Genomic DNA, 27,032 nt, shown 5'->3' with positions numbered 1-27,032 from the left:
TATCAATAGACCCAACGGAGATTTTAGAGGCAGAGGAATGTGTGTCCACCATGGAGACCCCAAGAGGGAAAGGGGAGATGTTGAAGGGCCTCATGTGTATGTGTGTCCTTGTCTACATACATACTTGCATTTGTAAAGATTTGGAGGAAAAAAACAGTGTTTTATCATTCAAAATCTTATTTATGATGTTTCATGAATTTAAATGCAAGTGGTTTATCATCAGTGTGGCCCCGAGAGAACCAGACTCCCGGAAACTTGGAGTTATGCTCTTTTATACAAATAGTCTGAAAGAAAAATTCCTTTCTGTATTCCCTATACTGTTTTTAATTAGAATGACATTAGATTAATTTTTAAATAATAAACATTTATAGATTCATTATATGATGATTTAAAGAGAGGTTTATTTTCAGCCCCAAAATGCTCCCAAACATATGTTAGGAAAATCAAAATGTTGACACATGTCACAGTATTTAACTTAGTCTCCTTAAATTTTATCTGAATGGATTCCTGCAAGGGGTTGGGTAAGAGGGTGGAGTTGGCGATTGGTCCATTACAGTTTCCTTATTCAGCTATATCCTATTCCTACCAGCAATGCGTGCTGCTTCTATACTTCCCACACACACACAAACACACACTTCCGTTGCGTTGCACAGTTCCATCAGATGTCCCATGCTGGCCTTTTATAGACATGTTGAGATAACAGAGATATCTTGAGAGATAGACATGAAGCCAACCAAACACAAACAATTGCACATATACAGTGATATGCATACGCACACAAAACCCAAAACTGAAAAACACGTATTGACGTTATCTCACACATGCACAAATTCACCTCAGCATCTGTGGTGCTGAGAGACTCTGTCGTAGACAATATTGCAGCAGAAATGTTGGTTCCCACGCACCAGACTACTGGGGAAGTGAAAACAAGAGCAACAGGAACTGCCACACCGTGAGAGGGAGGGGTGGGAGAGATCAGGGGGTTGGAGAGAGGAAAAGTGGAGGGAGTGAGAGAAGTGAGAACAGAGGTGATGGCAGGGAGGTAAAAAGGACGGGAGAGAGAGAAAGTGAACAGCAGTGAACATAAGCAAGAAGGAGCGAGTGAGGCAGATGGGGAGACAACATGAAGAAGTTGAGGCGGTATTACAGAGATTGTGTGAGAAATTATCCGTTTGTGTGCAAGCTAGGTGAGCGTTTGAGTGAGGAAGAGCGAGAGGATGAGAGAGTGTCTGAGAAAGGTGGTATTGACGGAAGAGGAGGGGTTGAGGAGGGCGAGGCAGATAGAAAGACTTGTTGTCTGTGCTTTGATCTACAAAGAGAGCTGCAGGCTGAGCAGCAGGAGGAATGTGAGAGGTTGAGACACGTTTAAAGTTACCCTTCACTGGCTCTGGTGCATACGAGTGTGTACGTTTGTTCATGTGTGCGAGTGTATGAGTGAAACAGGGTTAGATAGTATCAGGACCTACTTATGTGGTGAAATCCAGAAGAAAACAGAAGACGCTCTTTAAATATACATGCACACAGCGTTCGCAGATAACCACAAACATGCGCTGTGTCACACTTTTATCACACACAATCTGTGAAACTCACACATTTTCACAAACCTGCACAGATCACAGTGTGTTTGAGTTCTGCTGCTCTGTCTGCATGTGCGTGCTGCTCTTTGTAGTGACAAAACAGGGGTCATATTTGTGTGTCCCGCCGTTTTTTCCCACCCCTTTCTCACTCCCCTCTCCGGAGATGAGAAGGGAGCGAGAAAGGGGAGGAGGAGACCATTGGGGGGAGAGGGGGGCATTCCTTAGGCACGCCAAGACATTCCGAGGGAAACCATCCCAAATATTTCCCACTGTGTGTAGTGAGAGCTTCGCGTCTCCTTATACACACACACACACACACACACACACACACTCCTAAAACTGCATGCACACACACCAGGAGAAAGTGCTGCTCACACATAACACAGGTCACTCTCACTCACAATGAATCTCTCTGGCATACACACATGTAGCTAGTTAGTGGGTGCAGTTATGAGTGACAGATGGGCAGCCTGTATGTCCATCTGCCTGTTTTTTAGTCCTGAGGTGCCTGTCCTTCTGTAAGTCTGTCAGGGAGCCACATCAGGAAAGGCCACTGTGATTGATGTGTGCGTTTATAAATGAACAAGCAAGTAAGACATGACCACAAATTCAGCTTTCACTTTGCACCTCAGCAGGGAAGTTGTCTGTGGAGATGACTCCTTTACTGGAATGAGATTTTGACTCATTGAGTGATTGTTCCTCAGCCTACTCCTGTGGGCTTCATACATAAAGAAGCCAGTGAAAGAGGAACCACTGGCTCACACTAATTGAGAAGTCCTGTACAAGGGTAAATAGGGATGAAACGGTATGAAAATTTTATATTCGATTATAGTGACCAAAATTATCACGGTTATCAGTATTATCACGGTATCATAAAAATGTGCCGAAAAAGATTAAAATGTACTGATACACACACTCAAACCATTTCAACAAGTTTTATTGAAAACTACAAATACAATTGCCATTTTACATAAAAAATAAAATACCAGCAAATACCTTTTGTAAACAAATGATAATCATCTAAGTGTGCATTATCAAGATTTTGTATTTTATATTATAGGTAATACAATGATCCCGTGGACAATTACATGAAAACAAATAAGTCTTTAGAAGACAGTGATAGTAACTGCAATGAGCCCAAAAACTGACTACATAAATACAGAGGAGTCTGTAGCATTTCTAGATATGGTGGTTGGTTGACTAAACTGCATAACGTATTATCATGTGCAGTGCACGCATAGACTCTGCCGACAAACGACGCACACAGCAACAGAATAATGCGTAGCGTTTTTACAAGCGCTGCAACACTGAAAGCTTCAGTTTACACGCTGTTAGCAAGTCAGAGAGACAAACCAAAGCTAAAAGTTAACTCACCCTGCATTCACTATAAGGTTATTTTCTCCAATCAAGTTTCCCTCAGCACTCTCATAAAAACTAAAATACGACCGGACTTCAGAGTGACTGAAAAATCTCTGCAGCACTGTCTTTTGCCATGTTGTCATTGACCCAAACAAACCCACGTTGCATTCTGCGCATGCGCGCCTGCGTCTGGGAGACACTGGACAGTGTTTGCCGTGAGATTATAACAGCACTGTTAACCGTACCCGGTTATCATGGTAATTGAAATGTGTACGGTAATAATAACCGTTGGGAATTTTACCATGGTTTACCGTTAAACCGGTAAATGTTTCATCCCTAATGGTAAATATTACTCATTTATAATGAAGTGTACAGTACAGATGTATTGGATTAAATTAGACATTTTCTGTTAGAGATATAGCAAATGTATTCAAAATCACATATAATAATAATATATATATGATGATGATGATGATGATGATGATAATAATAATAATAATAATAATAATAATAATAATAATAATAATAACAACCTAATATAATCAAACTGGCATTCAAAGCATTTTGAGTGGTTTACCTTACCCTAGACCAAACTCTTTGTATGTGCAAATGAAAAGCTCAGATTTTTTATTTGGACAACAGAAATATGTGAGTTATATTGTACGATCCGATTCCACTGAAAGTAGATAAATGTTAATGAATTATTGTCTGGGCCTACAAATTAAAACAGAAGAATTCTGCACCGTTTGTCCCCATATTAATATTATTATGCCCTTAATTGATTATCTGAAGAATTCAAGCCAGTTGGTCAAGCATTTAGTTAGCATGTGAAATTCTGGAGATCACACTGCATTTCACGCTGTTAAGCTAAAAGTTTGATATCTTCGGGTCGTGATGGTACAGTGGATAAGACACATGCCATTGGTGTGAGAGACCTGGATTCAATTCCCCACTGTGACACATCCTCCAATGTGTCCCTGAGCAAGACACTTAACCCCTAGTTGCTCCAGATGCATGCAACCTCTGACATACTTAGCAACTGTAAGTTGCTTTGGATAAAAGCATCAGCTTAAATGTAAATGTAATATTGGCTTTTGAGCTACAGTAGATGGCTGTAACAAGCTCTTAGTCTGCTAAAGTGGTTGTTGAATTTGTCGAAGCAGGCAGTTCTTTGGAAGCGGCGTGAAAATCCCACAGAAAACCCAGCAGCTTGTAACCTGTGTGACGTGTCTTTAGTGTACTGACTCATTTTGAAGTTGATTCTCATGGCTGTCTGAGCACTAACAATAGTACACACACATACACACACGGGTAGATGAGGGAGAAGATGAGCCATCACTCACTGAGCATCTGGTCTTTTCCCACAGTCTAGTTGGCCCCAGTGTAGCATAGCAATGCAGTGACACCTGTGTGTGCGGGTGCATGCATGATATGCATCTGCATGTTTGAGGTTTCTCTTAGCACAGATGAATGTGTGCATAGATAAAGATCTAGGAAACATTCACGGCGTATTAATCTGTTAAGAAGACCGCTTTCTATGGCGTGTTTTGTGTATGAGTATAGCTGATTCACAATACAGGAACTGTCATTGATATATTTTTCTGTTGGTATTTGGTAAGAGCCCCATTCAAGTGTAAAACGGAGATTCGGTTGACTAGCCAAGATAAACGGATAGCATCTTTGACTGAGAGAGTCAGAAATGCAGGTCAATGTGAGCATCTGTGTTGTGCAGTCTGTAGTCCCCTTTTCTCTCTCTCTACCCGTCTCTTATTCTCTCTACCTTAATTCACCTGCTCACTTTTACTTAAAATTTGGTTTCTTTCCCTTTCACTAGCATATACGCACAATTCATGGCAACACATTTGATCATTCAAACATACTGTAACAGGGAAGTAGATGAGGAAGCCATGAAAGTCATTCCCAACTTATTGATTTCAATTCAACTTGCATTCATTTTTAAATAACACGCATTTAAATAACCAATCAATTTTATCGGTACAAAACAACATTAATGTCAAATATAAAAGAAATATAGATTTTGCTACTGGCCACTTTACATCTTCTGTTGTTTATCATCATACTCATATCATAATTTGTATGCACACAACAACAAACATAATGCCTTCTTGGACAACATGAGGACCCAACTGTATGCGAATATGGATTCTATAGTAACACATTATTGTTATTACTGCGTTTTACGATTCACAAATCCTTTTGCACTCGTGCTTCACCTTCTCTAATCCCCCTGCTGTCCAATTTCCCCTCTTTTACTCATCCTTCTCACCCCCTCGCTCTCTCTCTTCCTCCCATCTCCCCTGCTGTCCCTCACCCACTGTTCTCACCCTGCCTCCCTGCTCTGCTCCACTCCCAGTCTCACTCTCCTCCGTTTCAGATTAGCCAAGGCGAAGAATCCGGTGCAGCCGGCAGCTGGAATGTCCTGTTTGTCTTGCTGTGTGTGTGTGTGTGTGTGTGAAGTTGGTCAGGCTGGTGCTGCTTTTTGATGTGTCCCATTGTCTGAGAGCCAAGCTGCTTCCTGCCCATGCTTTCCCCAAAAGCCTGAGAGACACGGGGTGGGGGGGTATAGAAGGGGAAAGAAATTGCGTGAAAACATTACAGTGACCGGTTGAGATGGAGAGCAAGACGGTGGGATAAGAAGGGGGAAAATAGCAAGGGGAGAGATAAGGGGGAAGGCAGTTAGGAAGAGACAGATGAGACAGGAAGTGATGGAGGGATGGAAAAGGGAGGAGAGAGTTGGAGAGGGAGGAAGAGAGGTGAGAAGGAAGGAGGGAGAGCTTCAATAGGGCTTTTCCTCCAAACACCAATACAATGAAGTAGTGCGTAATTTCCCATGTCCCCCACACCCACACACACACACACACACACACACACACACACACACACACACACACACACAAAGTTTCTCATAGGACATATAGCTTTATTCTTTATATTCAGGTTTATACTTGAGTACTTTCTCATTTCTCTCTCACACTTGCCCTCTGTTTCTGTGGTCTGTGTGTGGTCTGACACCGCGGACAGCACAGACAATACAGATGAGAAAGAAATTGAGAGGGTGAGAAATTATTAAGGGCTACAGAGGACGGACATTCATTTCTGTGAGCAGCGAGAAATGAAAAGCAACTGCGTAAGAAAATGCAAGAGGAGAGAAAATAGCTCAAAATGCCATCTGCGTGCGTGTTGTGGCGCATTTCCCTGTGAAAATGTGGACGTGCATAAATCACTCAACGTGTGTGTGTGTGTGTGTGTGTGTGTGAGAGTTGCTGGCCAGTGGAGAGGTTTTGACGGGGCAGAGCAGAGCATTCCTGCTGGGTGGTGATGTCATGAGAACTAGCTCTCCACTCGCAGACAGACAGCCCTGTTTATGTTCCCCTCCAGAGGAGAAACCACACTGTGTGTCTGAGTGTGTGTGCGCGTGTGTGTGTGTGTGTGAGAGAGAGAGAGAGAGAGCATGAATGTGTATGAGTGTCTCTGTCTGACTGTGTTATGGCTCATGGGGAGGTGGGGGAAGCCGAGAGGCACTCGAGAGGGTCCACTTTCCCCTGCCGCTCAGGGAGAGGGAACCACTTACTGATGCCTTCCTCTGAAACATACACACAGAAAGAGGAAGTTTCTCATGTTTTTCCGAGCACAGTAGCTGCACAGCCAGACTGTGCTGCTGTGAGTGATTGCCCTCTGCTTCTAAATAGTCTTGTAAGGGAGGCAGAGTTCTTTGCATTGTAATAACAAAGCTTGGGTCAGCTAATGACAACAGTACCACACAGAAAACAGATATGAAGTAATTAAAAATCCATTATTGTTAACGGTGTTGAGTAACTTGAAAATGTCGGTATGTAAGTCAGGCTAATGAGGGCACACTGAAACATTGACTGTATGAAACCAATTGCAAAAGTAGGTCAAATGTTTGTTGATTAGAATGTGACTACAGCATGTGACGGGTTCCCCGCAAACCATGACCTCCACCAATGAAATGTTAATCAAATTGGTAACTTTAGAAAAGTGTTGTGAGAACTAGCCCTAGGAATTGTGTCTTTTCTCTCCCAGATACTGCTGGTATGACTTGTCTTTGTGTCTGTGGTCATGGTATAATGGTTTCCCTTGCGATAGTGAAATGTGATCTTCAGTCTTTGCAGCTTAGTGAATCGTAGATCATTCTCCCACACTCAACATGCACTGCAACATACAGCAAACCATCCGAAGCCCCTTCTGCCCTGCGTTGCACACAACTAGGATGATAAAGAACTCTTGTCAGCTGTGCTAATACCTACCGGTGAGAAATGGCTGAGAGGTTCAGGGTTGTTATTATCACAACTCTGTGGCACACAGGCCCACTTCAGTAGCTTGGGTAACTCCTCCACATGCGGTCATGCTGCTGCTGGGGCGGTCATGCTTGCTCACATGTGATGTTACAAATGAGTCCCTCTGGTGGAAATCTAATTTTTACCTTCTGTTTGAAGGATTTTTGTAGCGTGATCTGATTTCCGTGACTTCCAGGAGAATGACTTGATTGTAGGTTTAAGCCAAAAAATATGAGGGTAACACTTTTATTCCTGTTTAACTACATGACCAAACTGCATTGTAGCACCCAGCTCTAGATTGTAGAACATTATAAAATAAAGGTTTATGGTCAGTTATATGGTAGCGGATGCTTCACATGCTTAAAACAGAAGTACAGCCTCTGGTCGACATTATACAGTTATAAAAAAATATTAGAGAAGAAAACATACCTCGTACTAGGCAGGTTTGTGCTTACAGTAACAACATCCCTGATGATATGAAGGAGTTCCAGGAAGCAAACCGTGTTATCCTTTTTGCTAATGTTAGGTTATTAACTGCATAATTTTAGCTAGCTTTCAGCTCATGATTGCTGTCTCTCTGTGTGATGAATGTGTGTGGTCTGTTGCCTGTAGAGTCACACGCGAGTTGGGGTACTAAAATTCTGTTTCGGGACTGTTGAGACTGACTGTTGGAGTCATAAAAATGGTGGATGCTGCATGATTCCCACTTTCCGCAGAATCTTACAGTGCGTGCGAGACATGTACTCTCTGGTATGATAAGCAACTCAGGTTCTGGTCCACAGGCACCAGAGCCCTGCAGGTTTTTATTCTAGTCATCAATCAAGAACTGTTTTACACCTTTAGTGTCGTGGGAATGTGGTTATTGCAGCTGATAGGATTGAAAACCAGCAAGTCTGGGAACAACTGACCTATATATCTTTATAACAATAACCCCGTCCATTATGGGCTGAGTTCTTTTCCACCTCCCTGTGTACGTGCATGCTGTGTGTTAGTGCAAGCGTGTGTGTGTGTGTGTGTGTGTGTGTGTGTGCGTGTGTGTGTGTGTGTGTGCGCGCGCGCACAGTTTCCGAGAACGAGTTGTGTCAACAATTAAATTTAAACCTCATGGAGACAGAGATAATAGATGGTAACCCCCCCCACATAGTCTGTGGTTTGTGAACTCAGCCACTCTACTTTGTGTGTGTTTCATAGTTGATGCTCCCGTGATGTATTGCTGTTTTTCTTACTCGTCTCATGTGTGAAACTGAATGTCATCATTGCAACTGTGTGTTTTCACAGTTTATGTTCTGAGCCGCAGGTCTGTACGTTCTGTGAACATTCTTTAACTGTCTGATCACTATTCAGGTCGTGTTGTGCTGCTTGTAGGTGCATGTGTAGGTCTCAGGAATGTGAGGTCAGCTCAGCCTTAAAACTTTTGCCGTGGTTCTTTCTGAAGCCTGCAGTTTGCGTGATGTGATGCTATCAGGAGGTTAGAAGTCTGTTTGCTTTGGGAGCCGCAGGCTTGGCAGGCACCCACACACACACGCACACACATTTTCTCTGCTTTGTTCTCTCTTTCTCCTCTCTTACTCACAGAGTCAGATTAAAGTGAAAGTCCTTGCGGGGTGGGAATGGTCAGAGGCAGACAGCCCTACCCCCAGGGAGTGAAGAGGTAGAAGGCTAGAGAGGTCAGGCTGCTTGGTCTGGGAAAAGCCTGAAAGAGCAAGGGGGGCAGTGTGAATAGATAGAAGGTAGATGGATTGATAACAATCAGGAACAGACAGGAATATTGACTATATATATATATATATATATATATATATATATATATATAATAATATTTCTCGATTGGTTAGACACTGAACAGGTGACACTTTTGAGTCAAAGGTCATTGATTCCAGATTTAACACACATGTTGACGGGGATGACACAACAGATAAACAATAACTAACACAGTACAGGCTTTCCTCCATCTCACCATTCTGCCTTTCACTTCCTGCCTCATTCTGAATTTTGAGCGTCATTGGAATCATATGACAGCAAACAACAAATTGGAGCGTGCCAAGCTAATCTTAATTCAGAGAGACTTCACAAAAAAGGCCAGGAGGGAAAAAAGTACCACATTTCCTGTAGCTATAAGAAGCCATCCATACATAGTGATCAAGTACATGTGCACCGGTTATCCAATACATCTATTACTATTATTATTATCACAAGAGAAAAGAGCCCGGAGAGCACAGAGAAGAGATATGACAAACACAACGCAACTGGGGGAAAGGAGGAGATAAACTGAAAATGGATAAATACTGTGAGTTAGGCGGAGAGAAAGGGAGATCAAATAGTATAATCAAAAAGTGGAAGCCAAGACTTTCTTGGACTTCTAAACTACTGAGAGACACACAGGATATAAAAGGGATGGAAAATTAGACCCTCAGTAGGTACAAAAAAAAATGATGCGCAACTTGCGTCTTTTCCCCATTTCCTCCTCCTCTCTCAGGCCAAGGAAAACCAGTGTCTGATGGTTCTCATAGGACAGCTTTTCAACTGCCATGAAGTCTGAGAAGTGTGTTTGCATGCATGTATTCTTGTGTACTCTCCAGAGACCAGCAGCATTGCCTGTGCACCAAATACAAACAAACTAAACAAAACGTTTCGGTATATAGGCCAGCTATGTTAGGTTTGACTGTGCCTCCTCACGGGCAATAATCATGGCCGGAGGCAAGATGTTTTCAGGCTGTCCTCAAAAAACACATTAACTCAAGAAGTGATGACCATATTCCACAGTTGGTCGAACAATGAATTGGTGACACTTTTGACTCAAACGTCAATAGGGCTTGGGCAACTCATCGATGTAATAGATTACGGAAATACGTAGATTTGCATAACGTGTAACTGTGAAATGAAGTGCTGTGCACGGTGTAAACAGGGATTCCCCGGAGAACAAGCTGCAGCTAAAAATCCTCGCCTACGACCAGTGTTGGGCAAGTTACTCAGAAATTGTAATATATTATGTGTGGAACATTACTCCTTAAAAAAAGTAATACTATCACTTAACTTATTACTGGATGATAAAAGTAACAAGTTACGTTACTATATTACTTTCCAGTGTTTCCCATACAATGGGAAACTTTGTGTAGCGGTGTTCACGTGAGAGAGAGAGAAAGTGCTGCAGGAATATATGCTCCTCAATCAAAGATGATTTTAAATACACCTAGTAAAAAAATCTGAAAAATCAATTTGTGGCGGCTGCGTTGATAATTATCCAAATTATAGGCTAATTATGGGAAACACTGCTTTCACTACCACCCCCAAACAAAGCATCTCTCCCGACTTTTTAACTAATATCATATTCAACAGCAGCAAGGAGTGTGTTTTTTACAAAGTATATAGCCTAGACCTGTTTATTTAACACCACCAGCTGAAATAAAAAAAAAGCAAGTAAATCCCGACTTTTAAACAGCGTTTTTTTCTGCACATGTAGCTTATTTATAAGAGCAGTATTCAGTAGTTACAAAACGTTATGTTAACGCCACTCTCTCTCGACGAGTCCGAGCATCAGTGTGCTGCTTCAGCAGATGCTTCAATAAATCAGATGTAGAAATGTTCACAGTTAAAGGCTTACAATAGAAAACAATGTTCTTTGATTTCTTAGACTGTGACACAGTAATGACAGTAGCTACATACAGCTGTGGAAAGAATGCTTCTCTCCCTCGTTCTCCATTCTTCCTTTAGTTTTGGCTATCAGCGGACATGAACAACAAAGTCTGGTACCGGAACCGTTGTAGACTCTAATCAAGGATGGTGCATTCAGTACTGAGTAACGCACCGTTAATTGCCTTAGTTACTAGTAATAATATTATCGTTATAGAAAAGTAATTAGTTACACTACTAGTTACTGGGGAAAGTAATATTATTACAGTAACGTGTTACTGCCCAACACTGCCTACGACCATCTAAAGTTTGGGAATATTTTAGACAGAGTGCAACATTGTGCTCTGTAAAGTCTGCAAATTAGAAATGGCTTATCACCGCTGTACAACTGCTGTGCACGCACACTTGAAGCGAAAGCATCTCGGAGCGCTTTGTGCAGTAGCAAGACAGCACTGCAAATCCTGTTTATTTTTTGTCCCCACACAAGCCTGAGATATCACAATTATCAACGAGGGGAACGTGTTTCTGTTAGTAGTAGTCACTTAAAGTTGATTTTCTATGTGTTTCTTCATCACCCCCATGTTAAAAGTAATTTCTGCACCGCTGCATCATGTCATGGTAACATAACATTACACCATGAGTCATCAAACGTTCGTCTGTTTTCTGTTTATATAACGGCCATGTATGAGGGAGAAAACAGCTTAAACTAACATTTTAGAATATTGTTACAGTCTGTGACTGTATCTACAGTCTGTAAATCATTTCAGTAATTTTCTTTGCCCCAAACTGATGCAAAAGTACAAGCATCATTAAATTAATCATCTAATTGAGAAATTAATCATTAAAAAATGTAAACGTACTTTATTGTCACATACATGTAGCTAAATTCATCCTCTGCATTTAACCCATCCCTGAAGGGAGCAGTGGGCAGCCACTGTACAGCGCACAGGGACCAACTCCAGATTGAAATGCCATGCCAGGTCAACGGCACAGACTGGAGAACCTACCTAACATGTCCCCCGTTGGGGGAAACCAGAGGACCTGGAGAAAACCCACACAGACAGAAACCGGGTTTGAACCCACAAGGAAACAGCGCTAACCACTGCACCACTGTGCCGACATTAGATTAAATGATAATAAATAATAATTGTTAGGTGTAGCCCTAAAGGTCAAAGTCAAATGACCTTGACAAACACATTTGTGTTTTGAAGCGGTAATTACGACAAAATTTCATACAGCTGTTCAAAGGCATACAAAGATGAAGACATGACATTTTTTACCGATAAGGTCAAAGGTCAACTTCACTGTGACATAAAGCCCAGGAACAATGCTTTTGGCTGTTATTCACCACCATAACTCAGGAACAGACAGGAATATTGACTATATATATATTTTTCAATTGGTTAGACACTGAACAGGTGACACTTTTGAGTCAAAGGTCATTGATTTCAGATTTAACACACATGTTGACGGGGATGACACAACAGATAAACAATAACTAACACAGTACAGGCTTTCCTCCATCTCACCATTCTGCCTTTCACTTCCTGCCTCATTCTGAATTTTGAGCGTCATTGGAATCAAATGACAGCAACAACAAATTGGAGCGTGCCAAGCTAATCTTAATTCAGAGAGACTTCACAAAAAAGGCCAGGAGGGGAAAAAAGCACCACATTTCCTGTAGCTATAAGAAGCCATCCATACATAGTGATCAAGTACATGTGCACCGGTTATCCAATACATCTATTACTATTATTATTATTTACTATGTTAATCCTTCAGTAATCAGTTCAACGATGTATATTCACTGGAATCATATATGTATCATCAATATAGTGCTAACTTCCATTTAGCTACCTTTAAACACCTTTACTTATCCCTAATATCTAGATCTAGAATATCTTCCATATCTACAGAAGTGTGTATTCATGTTGTGATGTGGTTGTTGGAGAGAATCACATCTCTGATATCCATTTTCCTATGAACAAGGACCCAGTGAGGCTCTTGTTCATGCAGAATAAAAATTCATGTGATATCCAAATACAGATAATCAAATGATAATAACTATAACCTAAATTCATAAAACAAAGATGGTTAAAAGAAAAGGTAAGAAGCTTATATATATTGTGACGTATTACAGTCGAGATTTATTATAATTAAAGAGCAATTTAGTACTTCATTTCTGGTATTTTCGTTGATTGCAGTGTACAAAGTATTCAGCCTGGGATTAGTTTGAAGTTATCTTTGTGCCACTATTTTTGAATGCCAAACATTCTAGTCATTTCATTCCTGAACATATGTAAACATTAAGACGCTTTTGTTTGCACGTGAGCCTTTAGAGGTGCTTGGTTGCGGGTGTGGCTGGGTATGTGATGGTGCAGTATTAGTGTGCTGTTTGGGTGTGGGTGTTAGTGGTTAAGGGTGTAGCCTTTTTTTTGCGTGGGACGCTGCTTTCAAGTAACTGTAGGACCGTTAAAAGTGTGTGTGAGAAGGAGATCTTTTGGGATGTCCCACCAACTCAAACCAAAGCCGCATATCCATTAAAGAATTTATGCAGCAATTCAAGCTGGCCTTTGTTGCTGGTAGAAATCAGAGGTGACTGGAGCGCCTGAGTACCTGTCTGTCTGGATGATCCCATGGACCTCCTACACACACACACACGCACACACACACACGCACGCGCACACACACACAGGCCTCCTTGGATGCAGGGAGCCCTTTCTTTCTTTCTTTCTTTCCCCCATATTCCTGCTGTCTATTTTGGTCAACTGGTGGCTCGTTCCCACAGTGCTGCTGTTCCCATGGTTATCGCCGCTGAGATAGCGAATGGGGGTTGGGGTGGTGGTGGTGGACTTGACAGAGAGCGGGAGAGACAGCGTTTCTCTGTTCGAAGAGATAGGGGACTCTGTGGCTGTAGAGGAGGCGGGGTGAGGTGGGGTAGATGGGGGGGTTAAAGGAAGGGTATGGGGTTGAGTGTGTGTATGTGTGTGAGTGTGCGTGATGTGTAGCTCCCATGCCCATCACAGGTGGCCCATGAGGATTAAGCCAATATGGGCTTTCATAAGCTGTATGATTTTTAATTGAGTCTACTAGTACGTGGTGATTCATATCTTCAATTTTCTGTCAACTGAAAACGTCAATTGTCTGTATTTGAAGGTGTCCGTCATATTGGCCCGGGATGATGCAGGCGTGCAGATACTTTGTTTTTAATATAAAGGTCAATATCAGTTTTGAATGTCATCATAGATCTTTCTAACTCTCATGTGAGACCTCTGAGGGTAAATGCTACTCCCTGAGACTGAGAGCTGAGGTGGGGTACAAAACGAGAGGCAAAGGAAGTGGAGGGAAGGGTAGGAACTGGGAGCTGGTTTGGGGGGAGGGGGGTTAGCAAAAGGAGGGAGTGCGGGACAGAAAGAGGGACGGATTCAGTTCCCACACTTCTAATTACTGTGTCACTGGAGACTGAAAGGGGACTGCCCCTGGCCCTAGGGAATTTGCTGGGGCCGGTCACAGAGAGGGAGCCACGGTAGAGGGGGGCGGAGGGAAGGGGGCAGAGGGGACTGGGGAAGGAAGGGTGGAATTAAAGAGGGTGTATGACATAGGAACTCTCTCCATCTTCTTTTCTTTTGGTTTTACCTCATCGCATTCACACTAGAGGTGAACCCCTTCACCGCGAGCCCCCTCCCTTCCTCTGCCCTAATACCCCAACCTCTCACCTCCAACCCACTTCTCCTTAACCCCCCTCTTACCCTCCTCCAGCCTCAGTCCTCTCTTTCCCTTCAGCCTTTGTTCACCATCGTGTACTGCTTCCTTTTTACTCCCCTTTTGCACCCCCTCTTTTTCTTTTTACCTCCCCCTCTACCTCTTTGCGTTCCTGATGGTGTGGTCCTCTCCCGTGTCTCCTGTTGACATGAACAAGGCTACCAGAGACACTTTGAAGTCAGTTTGAACACACACACCCTGATGTCTTATTCTGCATCATTATTGCCACTTAACCCTGAGCCCTTTCCCTCTGTTATTTGCCTTTATCTCACCCTCCCATAGTCTGTCGTGTGTGTGTGTGTGTGTGTGTGTGTGTGTGTGTGTGTGTGTGTGTCCTGATAATATATATGATGACTATCAGTCTGAGAGAGAGATAGATTTGTGTGTGTGTGAGTGTAGGTCCACAAGCCCAGTGGTGGTTTGATGCAGTAATGATGTTACTATCTTGCTCAGCATCTCTCCATTGTCTAGTGGAGCAGTTTGTAATTTGTGATCCCTATAAAATTATATCTTAACACTGCTTACTGTCCTTTTGTCTGCGGTAAACACCAGCTTTCTGGGTGTGCCCAGACGGCTGAGTCTGACAACCAGAAAGTAGGACGACGATTCATTATGTTATGTGTTTACAACTCATGTTATGTGCTTCTACAGCATAAGTTTTGTCATACAACAATTTTTGGCAGCCATTGAAGTAATTCCTGCAAAGCCTTAGATACGAATTAGCACCTTGAGCCACAGACAGACATGTTGGCGGCCTGCTATTAAATGGTACTGTAAATACTGCTAACAAGCTGAACTCTTATTACACGTTCTTACTGACCACCTCAGTGCTCAGCTGAAGGAATCCGTTCTGATTTTCATGCTTATTTAAAACTCCATGATAAACTGGAGAAAGGTGTAGTTGCAATTTTTAACAAATGGACATTCTTTCAGCGAATAATCACCGTGATAATTAACTTTAAAAAGGTGGTCATGGAAGTTCAGTCCATTTATGAAAACTAAATGATCTAAAGTAAAAGGTCTCTTACAAGCACCCGGAGCTCTCAACAGCTTATCATGGCCTTCATTAAGACAATGGAGCTGTTTCACTTGTCATCACATGAGCCTGTGAAAGGCCATATGTTCATTTTCACAGTAGACAAATAAAAAGTTCCTGTTCATGCAGTGTTACTATGGCACCCTTCTGCCTTCTCCACAGCGGATTTGTGTGAAACGCTACTTGCCACACTGAGCTAACTAGATAACCGTAGCAACAGTGGACAAAGATTGTCCATCTATGACCTGCGATCCAATTATTGACGGTTGTACATTACAGGCCGCCACCAGTGTGCAGAGTCGATCCAATACAAAAAGTCAAAGTATGTGTTGTAGTGATGAGAGTTAGTAGTGAAGTGGGCATATTCAGCAACCCGCCAATGGCAGCTGACCTCATTTAACTTAATCGCCAAGATAGAGTTTTAGACCATGATTGACACCGAATAAAGTTCCACAGACGAATAATTTTTTTATCTTCCAATAAACAACTTTTTCAAACTTGGAAGTGTTTTATGCCAGTCTTTCCTTTTTCAATTCATATTTTCTTTTCAATGCCAAATTTTCTTTTCAATGCCAAAATCTAAAGTCACTCTCTGGCTCCATAATATATCAGAAAGCGAAAGAGTCGTTCTGAAATACAGGTGTTCAGGTGTTCATATAGTTCTCCGGAACAATGCAAGTCAAGTTGAAAGAAAAAACCAAGACTCTAAAAGCACTCATAAGTAGCTCTGGATAGTGTAGTACAAAGAAAAGGTTCTGTGCTGGGACATTGACTGGTAAATCAAATCACAACTGTGTTTAAAGTAATACACGAGTTTCCACTAGGGTTGGGCGATGTTTTAAAATGTTCCAGTCGACCACAGCCCAACAACCACCGATTGCACATAAATTTGTAGTTTCAGCTGGGAGATATGTGTGATATGTGCAAGCTCTCTTAGCTTTTTCAGTCTAATAAATAAACTCACAAGCTGTCAAAAAGGGAAATATGCTTATGCCCATTTTCCTTATTAAACAGAAAAATCGAACCGTACAACCTTTGAATCACTCTTTCATGGAATTAATTACCTTAATTGTTGTGTTTAGTCATCGTAAAGCACACTTCATTCAAACTCGACAATGCCATCAATCACCAACTGTGGTTTGTTCAAAATAAAACCTTAATTGACAGAGTAAATATTCTGGCTCTTTTTTCCCTGCTGCCTCTCTCTGCCAGCCTCTTTGTGCCTCTGGGTTAGCTCACTGAACGAGTCTGTCGCTGAGCAGTGGCTCTCATTCGTTCTTTGGAGGTAGACTGTTCAATTAGCAAAATAAAATGGCAAAAATCGCCCAAAAAAAACCCAATCGATATAGTCATCCAATCGCCCAACCCAAATCTCCAACACAAAAGATAATCTAGTAATTGTTCCCCCGCCACGTGTTTGTTGCTAAGGAACTCCCACATGTGGTTACACAAGCATTTGACTGTCAAACCAGCGGACACAAAGGCCAGTATGTAAAATAATTTGCTGATACCCCACCCAGACGCTGACACCTAGTCTGTAAAAAAGCCATGCGGGAGAGTCATTTCCTCTTTGCTCCCTCACAGCTCCACAGGAGAGAACAGGCCAGACCAGCAGCAGCAGCCACCACTGTCAATATTTACAGTCCTGGATGAAACACTCTCCATTACAATAACATTCCCTGCATGCCTCTACATCAGGAGCAGATGGGGGGAAAAAATGGGAAGGCTCGAGGGTGAAATGTGCGCCAGCAGCGATAAACGTTGAGCAAATGAATCTGCCTGTGACTCTCCCATGACGGGGCTATCTGTGTATGTGCATGTGCAGATGTAGTTCAGGTTGATTGATTCAGGTTGGGTGGGTGGAATTTCAGTTTGAAATGTGTGGGTGTAATGACAGTTTAAGAACTGTTGGCGCATGTCGATAAAAGCTGCGGATGTCGTAACAATATTGGGTTGAATGGGTGCAGTGGAGGCATGGGAATATTTTTGCATATATAGACAGTTTTAGTGTTGGGGGGCGGGGAACATTTTGGAGCAACAAGTCAGCCTCAAAAAGACAAATGTTAACTGATGATTGCATGGATGCTCTGCATTTGAGAGAACCAGTTGTCTTTACTACTCCACCATTTGTCTCCTCAACAATCCTCAGTTTTCGAAAAAAGTTTTCCCTAACCTTATGAAGTGGAGTTTTTCAGTTAAACCTTGTTCACTAGGTTGTGATTGTGATCTACAAGCAAGGATTATTTATGATTTCTCTCAAGTGGAGCTACTTCTTGAAGTTGCAACAGCCAAAGTCCTGACATCACATCCAGGCTCGCTGTGACTATCTCTGACTACGATCTGCAGCATTTGCGGTTAGGATTTAAATCCTTAGTGATTTTAATAAAGGTAAACAATGATTAATTTGTTAGCATTCAAAAAACAGCAGCCTCCATGAAAGATTTTCAGCGCGACAACACACATAATACATGATCATAAACTGTTTGTCCCTTAGTTGTGATTTCTACCAACACTTTCTTCTAATGTCATCTTTCCAAGATCTTTTTTGAGCATTAAACTCTGCTGTCAGAAAATGGGTAGACATTTTTAGTGTGTACTAGACAAGTACAATGAATTGCACTACATACTACTGAGCAAAGTTTTGTTATAAGGCTGAATTTTTAGTAATTTGTGTTACTACAAATGCCAGTGTGTTTTTCTCACAGAAGTTTCAGTTTCACTTTGGCTCTCCAATTCAATTCATTATTAAGAAAATCTAAACATCTCGGATCCGTAAAAAGATCCAGGATCCTTAGTAAGTTCCAAGTGATTTCATAATCAGTATATCTGGTATTTATTTTCTCAATTAATTGATTAATCATTTCATCTAGAAACTGTCAGAAAGTTATTTAATAAACAAATGTGGCGTGTTTGTACAACCAACAGTTCAACAGCCAAACATATTCAGTTTTACTTTCCTAAAAGCCAAAGAAAAAAAATAAATTATGGTCCCATTTAACTGACTCGTATCCACTGCACTGTATAAATTAGACCAGCGCTGTTAAAAAAAATCTTATTAGGCTGTTCATTTTTCCGGTAAGTAATTTTTGTTTTAAGCCTGTTTTTCACTAGCCCCACTAGTAGCATCCCGGTTAATATCGCAGTTAACGTGAATTAGAGATTCCCCTTGCTAACCAAACTTGCTAGCACCACCCTCTCGTCCAAATACAGTCACGTCCACTGTCTGGTTCCAAAAAAACTAAGATGGAGGAAACCAAATTACTAAACTTGAGGCTTAAAAACGGTAGTCCACAAACCAATGGGTGATGTCACGGTGGCTACGTCCACTTCTTTTGTGCAGTCTATGGTGGTGACCCAACTCAACACTGACGTGGGAATGAACTCCTACATTAGGGTGAGTGTTGAATGTCAAGTGCCACCTATCACATTTCCCCTCCAACTCACAGTGTTTTAGTCTGGTTGTTTTTATTTTAACCCATAATACAAAAAAGCAACATATCAATAGAGGCTGGTTGGTGGTGTAATCCATCTTTTTATGTATTTGAGATTAGCTGTTTTTATCCCTCTTCAAAACCCATTGCCCAGTGAGCAGCATTGTCAGTGGACCTTTTGAGTATGTTCTTTTCCTCAACTGTTTGGCTTAGACCGGCCACAGCTCTTTGGCGTCTGAAGAGCGAGAGAAAAAAAAGAGTACTTAGCGAAGGGGAGAAAGAAAGAGGTTAGAGGTGAGATACAACTAGAGAGAAGGAGAGAGGGGACTGAAGGAAACATTGGAAGGGGAGTAGATGGAGGTTCAAGGAAGACAGAGAGAGAAAACATAGGTTCACTTGGAGAGAGGGAGAGATGGAGGTTGAGGTTGTACGTTGAGTGGGTAAAAAACAGTATGAACTGACTGTGCCAAGCCAAGGGAAAGAGCTGGTGCTATTTGTGTGACGGCTAGACTGTTATCTGCTAGTCTCCAGACTATTATCTTCTGCATTACCCCTTTTAGTGGGCTCCAATAAAGAGGGACTGAGGGAGCACAGGAGGGAAGGAAGAAAAGGCAGAAATGTGGAGGCTGAGAAAATGGTTGAAAGTGGAAAACAAAGTTGACAAGAGAAAGAAACAAAAAAGAGATTGAGCAAGAGTTTAACAGAATGAGGAAGCGGGACCAAACACGCGACGCATGAAATTAGAAAAGTTTCTCAACATATTCTGAAGGGCAGAGGCATGAAGTCATGGATTTGCCTCATCTTGTGTCACTGCTGATTACCTATTACATCTCCTGATATAACACATCCCTGTTAAACAAATGAAACACTCATGGTAAATATTGAAATTAACTCAGTATAAAATTTATCACATTCATGTAAGGTTACCTATCATAATGTAATGTAGAAACTAGAATACAAAATTACAGTTGGAGTTGTCTAAGTCAACCACATATACCTTTCCAAATAAAAACATTAAATGCAGGAAATGAAATTATAAAAATGATTTATATAAAATAAAGGGTATTCAAAAACATATCAAAGTTATTGGTAAGTGTCTCGAATTACTAAAAGACTTCATTGACTTTAAAGTCTAACATGTAGAAGCTGCATTTCATATATTTAGGATGAAAGATTTAAATGAGAGAAGAGATTTCTACTGGGCAAAAATATAAATAAAGTGAAATATAAAGTGAAAGAAATAGATTTAAACTCTAATCCTGCTTGTTCAAATGTATTCTTGGACGTTACTGCCAATAAGAAATGTTGGTGGATGGGGTCACACCCCTTCAACCCACTGACTTAGTAGAGCACACGGAGAAATTTAGCTGTATTGAAAATATAAAGCAACTTAATAAAGAACCAATTTCTAAGATAAAATGGACAGCAGGCTGTCACAGTCATAGTCTTATGTAGCACAGCTCGGATGATTTGCATCCCTGGGAAAATGAGAAAAGAAATGATAGTATTTCATGCAGGTGAAATGAGCGGTTGCAAACGTGAGTCAGGGAAGGGTGTGCGTGTTGTTTGCATGTGAGCTTTTTACATCTGTTGCATGCTTGTGAAGTATGTGCAAGTGCATTTGTGTATGTTTGTACGTGTGTGAGTGGAGTGAGTCAGACAAACGTGTGTGTGTGTGTGTGTGTGTGTGTGTGTGTGTGTGTGAGATGTCAAGCCCAGACAGGCTCTGCCGTGGTCCAAGTTCAGGTTGCTGTCAGGTGGTAGTGGTTAGTTAACAGAGCTGGTAATTACCTCAGACTGTTGGGCTGAGACACTGGCCAGATACCCTCAGGATACTGTGGGAAAGTACATTTAGTAGGTCACCACAGTATTTCCCTTAGTGTTCCTGCTGCAGCAGGAAAGTGACCCCTACTCTAGGTGCTTAAATACAGTATGTACAGGAAGAAAGGATCTATTTAACTACTTAATAAATCTGCTAATAAACTGCAGCACATTGCACATGTAGTACAAGACTTCACATTAATTTGGCTGCCTTTCAAAATCTTGATGGTGTCTTGTAGCAAATGTGAGGAATAAAAAGCTTATTTGTAAGTAAGAAAACATTGGTAGAGAGAAAGGAATGGGGGGTATAAAATGCTAGACTTCCCAACCCATAGTAGGATGTTGCAGCAAGAGAACCATAAGATTGCCTCTTTAATTTGAAATCAGTATTTATGTCTTCCTGGTCGTTAAAGTGAATGTCATGACTCACTCTCACCTCTTTGGTCATTGGTACTTCATTGCAGACTGCATGACTGATTCTGGCTTTATTTTCCACTCAAAGATAACTTAATTTAATGATTAACTCTGAAATGATGTCAGCTTTTTCAGTGGGAGAAGTAAAATGTTTCCACTCCTTTCTTCTGCCTTTTGTCCAGCCAAAGGAAATTAAAATAGGCCACTTTATATATCAGTCTCATATGACATTGTCCACAGCTGGTGGAAGGTATCCAAAGCACCTACCATGACCTTGGGACTGTGTGGGAAATCAGAGGAAAAGTTTGCGGTTAGTTAGCTTGTCCTTAATCATCATTTTTTACAGTAGTATGAGGCTGCTTTTTCCAGTTCAGCGTGTCATCCCATTTACAATAGACCTACATCATTTCACACTGGCAGCAACATTTTATATCTGCCCAACAGAATGACAGGAAACCAAAGATCAGACAGAACGTGCCAGACATGGGATAATGGGACCAAACAGTGAATCTCTGGTGTTTGTTTTATTTGACTTTGCTTGGATAGTTTAGTTTCTGGGAAATAAAAGGCATTTTCTTCTATACTGTGTGTATGTTTTAGACCACAGCAGCCTTGGACAGTGGAATTAAGTATTTTTAACCTTAACTTGGACTTGAAACTCGCGTTGAGAAGGAAAAAAAACATTTTCAAATGGAAACGATGGTGCATTTTTTGCTCCCCTCTTGCTCTTCGTCTCCAGTTCCCACGCTGCTTCTTACCTGACTTACCACAATTTGAATCAAATCACTAGTGGCCAATTGGCTGCTCTGACCATGTGACCTACATCGGCCCTAAAAGCACCGCCTTTTGAGATTGCTCTAGGATTTTCCCATGGGAGCTGCCTACAGAGCCAGTGCAGTGTGTGTGTGTGTGTGTGTGTGTGTGTGTGTGTGTGTGTGTGTTTGAGAATGTTAGGGAAAAATCTCCCACCCCCCTCCCTGCCTCCCACCCCCCTCCCTGCCTCCCTCTCTTTCCTACCTCCTCTCCACTATCCTCCTTTCTCTCCTCTTTTTTTTCCACCACCTCCCATTCTTTGAACCACAGTATCACACTTTAGATAGCCTTTGTTGTCACGGCAAGGAGCATTCTTTCTCTGGCACGGCCACACGGAGTGTGAGAATGCAGGAGGTTCCCTGAAAAACACAGAAAGAACAAAAGACAGAGTAAAACAGCAATGTAGCAACTGCCTGAAACTTTGTAGAGTTGAATAAAAATAAGAGAAATGTTTTGGTTTGCTGGTTTAATTTTTGGTGTAACCTTTTAAATGTCAAGGCCCTCACTGGCCTTAACCTGTATGAAGAAGTTGGGTGAGAACGCTGACTTAAAGCCAGTATTGAAATGTAATTTGACATGCTTGCAAATGCTGTCAAACTGTGCGGAAACTTGTATCCCCCCTGCACCTTGGTCAGTACATTCAGCAGTGCCATGTGGAGAGGCCTGTGAGTTGCGGTTAAGAAGACATGCACCCAGAAAAACATGTTTAAAATACAATCAATAACATGGCAGTGTGGACCGGTTGCAGGCATCATCAAAACTTAAAAAAAAGTGCAGCTAAGCCACCTGCACAGACTGTCGTGACTGAAGCCACATGCCTTGACGATCACAAACATGTTACTTTGCATGTGCAAACATGCCAAATATGAATTGGTTTAACAATACTGTCGGTCTGCAGCCCTTTTTAAACAGAGAGCCCGCAATACTTTTTACACCAAACCAAACAATGATGGCATAATGCTGTCCCAGTGTGTGATATTGGATTGAATGCCGGTGTTCTGGAGGCAAAAGAGTCCCGTCTTTACACAGATGTCGATTCGTTTCTATTACTACCTACGCTGCCGGCTTACCAGCAGAACCACAATTTGTGTTCATTTGTTTTATTTGGACAGGCTGTATAAAAGTCTTTCTGTGTCACTAGCCGTGCAGGAGCTGCAGAGGCGGCACCTTCATAGCTTTGTGCTTCTTGGGCTCTCTGTGACAACTGCATGCCTGAAAGCTCCTCTACTTAATTGGTGCTGTGGAAAAATCAAGTCTTACTGCAGCAAGCCAAAAACAAAAAACGTAACTGAAATTATTCGTAGATGAAGGCACAGAGGCACCATCTGTGTTCATTCAAATATAAGGCACGGCAAGACCTCACCACTGACCAAGTTAATTTTCTCACATCCATTTCAATGCACTTAAAGCACTGACTGTTCACAAATGTGTTTGCCTGTATGTCTGTTCATATATGATGCGTGTTAGTATCACTGCATTATTTGTTGTAATGTTATTTCTAAACGTGTGTAATTTCATTTTCTTCATCACTGCTTTGCTTAATGTATTTGTCTAACAAATCTGCAGGTTCTCTGCATTTGTAACTCACTGTGTTGTGATTAATTATAGCGAGAATTATTTCCATCCAGGTTGCGTGTGTGCCTGCCTGTCCGTGGCTTAGCCTTGAGAGTTCAGAGCAGGTTCTGGCTTGCTTAACTCTGGGAAACTTTGAGCTGAGCAAATAGCTGGGTCTGTTTTCCTGGCTGCCGCCACACTTGTATGTGTGAGCCATGTGTATGCGCTGTGAGCACTTGTATGCATGCGGTTTATGTGCACTGAAGACTTGTGTGTGTGTGTGTGTGTGTGTGTGTGTGTGTGAGAGGCAGAATACAAAGAGGAGAATACAGAATGTACCAAGGGAGAGATGAGCTTCATTCCCACAGACAAGACAGGAGACGACACCTCTGCTATTCCCACACCTCCACTGTCTAGCCGCTTTCTCCTGCCCTGACCTCAGTTACCGCACAGGCAAACACGGCTCTGCATGTGCACACAGAGGACAGGACATACCTTTTCTGATGCGCAGACTTCATTAAACTTAAAGACAGAAAAACTGCCCTTAAAGTGAGCTAGTCAAGGATCTTCCTTTGTGAAGTCTGTGAGTGTGGTTTGATTTATAGCCCACCTCATAAGTGGAATGCTGTTTGCTGGGTGGGGCTCAGGTGTGTTGACAAGGCTTTTAGCACCGACATGCTGTCAGGATGGCTTAAAGACAAGTGTGTGTGTGCATGTCAGGGGCCGGCAAACAAGAGGTCACTAATGCCCCACCAGGGAGACCTTTACCACAGAGGAGGACAGGACGGCACGGACATGTGAATGTTACTGAGGCGTCAACGCTGTCTCTACACACACACACACACACACACACACACACACACACACACACACACACACACACACACACACACACACACACACACACACACACACACACTCCCACACTGATCGGGTCTTTCTGTAACACTTGGCCCCTTTTCACACCAAAGCAGCCGCTAGGGGAAAATGTCTGTTTGTCATTGGTGTGAATGGGTCAGCACAAGCTTTCAGGCTGTGCGACTCTGGTCTATACCTGGTTTTAACACAGATCTGACACTTTTCAACTTGAACAGGCAAACTCTGGTCCCTACAGTTACCACAACGTTACTAAAGTAAACTTATAGTTTCACACACATTGCTGCTATATGACTGAGAGGGGTAAAAGTCACTATCTACTCCAGTTGGATTTAGGGGTCGGTATGTTTCGAGCAGAGTGGTAGCTGGTCAAACAGCGACATTTTTGATGAGTGAACAAACGTACATTTTCACGCTGCTGATAATGACTGTTTTCATCTGTTTGTCCAGGCGTGTAACAGCGATCAGTACGTGGCGGTGCCCAGAGAGGACATGGTCAGGATGCTTAAACAGAAAGGTCAGTCAAACCACAAAGTATCATGGAATTAGAGGACTTAGTGGAGTTACTTCTCATGTCTTCGCTCCTGTTTAGTGTAGTTTTGTCGTTTAAATTTCTGGTGTTTTGTTTGTAGGATTTCTGCAGGACAAGGACAACACTGACCACACACAACAACAGGAAGAGGAGAAGCTTGGTGACATTCTGACCCCCAGTCTGACCCCTGAACTCCCCAGGTATGCCCTTCAGTGTCACTGGGCCCCCCTTTCAGGGCTGGACCCCGACACCCTGACCTTTCCTGGGGGGGCGCCCATACAGCTCCACACCGTGCCCCCCGGCCTCCTACCGAGGATACCGCTCTTCTATGTCTGCACCAGATGTGGCAAGGTGTTCTGGGAAGGCTCTCACTTTGGCCGTGTCCTGTCCATGTTTCAGGAGGTCTTACACATAACAGAGGCGGACACTGAATCAGTTGCAGCGGCCGTTACTTCAGCACAGCAGAACTGACGGAGCTGCAACGGTTTACCTGAGCCTCAAAAAGCATCCAGAATACTCTTTTTACATATTTAGCACCCAGCTGTCATGAAATTTTAAAAAAATTGAATTGCTTCATATATAATATATTTTAATTTTCCCTTTTCTGATTGGCTGGATAACTTAACAAAAGAGGCACAAAGATTTGTGACGTTACAAGTGAGAACACCTACTTTAAATTCATATCTCTTGAAAGAAATTATTTTGAAAAAAATGTGTTATATAGTAATAGTCCCACTAGTCCTCTATGATTTTTTTTTTTATGAAAGGACTGTTCTCAGACATACCAAAAAGAGAAAAATAATTTAATGACTGGATGAAGGCTTTATTATCAGCCCATAGTTCTTTTTAGATGTATAGTATTTAGTTTCAGCGGTTTTAAACCTTTTTTAAGACTTTAAAACTCTGTGAACCAAAGACAGTGGTTTGACTTGGTAATTTGTGTTGTTCATTGTATTGGTTGAGTTATACCATTGTACATTCATGGTGATTTATGCTCTTGAGCGTATTGAGATCATTTGAATTTTAATTCAGTTATTTGTCAAGAATACTTTGACTCAGCAGGGAATTATATTATCAAAAGTTTGTTCCGTTAAACACTTCCTTTTTTTTTTTTTTTTGATTGAAAAACTGCTGTTAAATGATGACAGGTCTCAGTTCCTTGGCCTTTTTAGCAGTCTCTGGTACTGTAAATGTTCATTCTCTGACTACATTTGTATAACTGAATATGTCTTAATAAACTGATTTTCATTTATTAAATCTGCGAGAAGTCATACTCGTTTCTGTCAGTCTGCCGGCATTTGTATTTTTGTTTCAGAATTCACAGAACAGATGGACTAAGGACTAAGCGTGGACAGATTGATGAGATCATCTAAGCTTCGCTGATGTCTGTCAGGTGTAACACTGACAGTGTGGGGGTTTCCTGGCCCGAGGCTAAAGAGCAGACGGGTCACCGAGTAACCCAACTCATAATCCCTTCATATTTTCTCATACCCTATTTTCCTCTCGTCTGTTCACAAATCCCACTTTGGATTTGTGTGGGCGCAGAAAAGGAGAGTGCCCAAAAGGGTTTTAAGACATCTAATGAGGAAAATTCTACAATTAAAGGTTTTCTGGTGTTTTCTGGAGAAGTTCATGGCCTGCATTTTGTTGGGACTACATTGGAAGTGCGGAGTTTTACGCTCATAAAATCAAAGAGACCATAACCATAGCCAGATGTGCACTTTATTTAATTGATCACTTGCATCAAAAAAGCCACAAAGACAGGTCATACTGTGAATCGCTGAGGTAAATGTCTTTTCACTGACGGTGTTTGAATCACAGCAGCTGCAGGAGGAAGTCAGAGACCAAACTCTGTGCTGCTTTTTGTTTTTTAGTGAAAACAATTCTCCAGAACATGCAGACTATAAC

At 41.9% G+C, this 27,032-nt stretch overlaps 1 protein-coding gene across 3 annotated transcripts in view; it reads left to right on the top strand.

Annotated features, from left to right (window-relative positions):
• The window catches only part of exd3 (exonuclease 3'-5' domain containing 3), a 48,029-nt gene extending 21,648 nt beyond the window's left edge, over positions 1 to 26,381 (top strand). For all 3 annotated transcript variants that reach the window (XM_038733741.1, XM_038733740.1, XM_038733739.1), the window contains exons 20-21: positions 25,043 to 25,109; positions 25,225 to 26,381. In XM_038733741.1, the coding sequence (XP_038589669.1) occupies positions 25,043 to 25,109; positions 25,225 to 25,595 (438 nt within the window). In that variant the 3' untranslated portion in view covers positions 25,596 to 26,381. The remainder of the gene's footprint in view (positions 1 to 25,042; positions 25,110 to 25,224) is intronic.
• Positions 26,382 to 27,032: the final 651 nt, after the last annotated feature.

This window comes from Micropterus salmoides, unplaced genomic scaffold (genome assembly GCF_014851395.1).
Source record: "Micropterus salmoides isolate LMB-PRFRI ecotype aquatic unplaced genomic scaffold, ASM1485139v1 Ms_hic_scaffold_20, whole genome shotgun sequence".
NCBI classification, from domain to species: domain Eukaryota; kingdom Metazoa; phylum Chordata; class Actinopteri; order Centrarchiformes; family Centrarchidae; genus Micropterus; species Micropterus salmoides.
The sequence above is the reverse complement of the archived record's forward strand: the minus strand, read 5'-3'. Positions and strand labels throughout refer to the sequence as shown.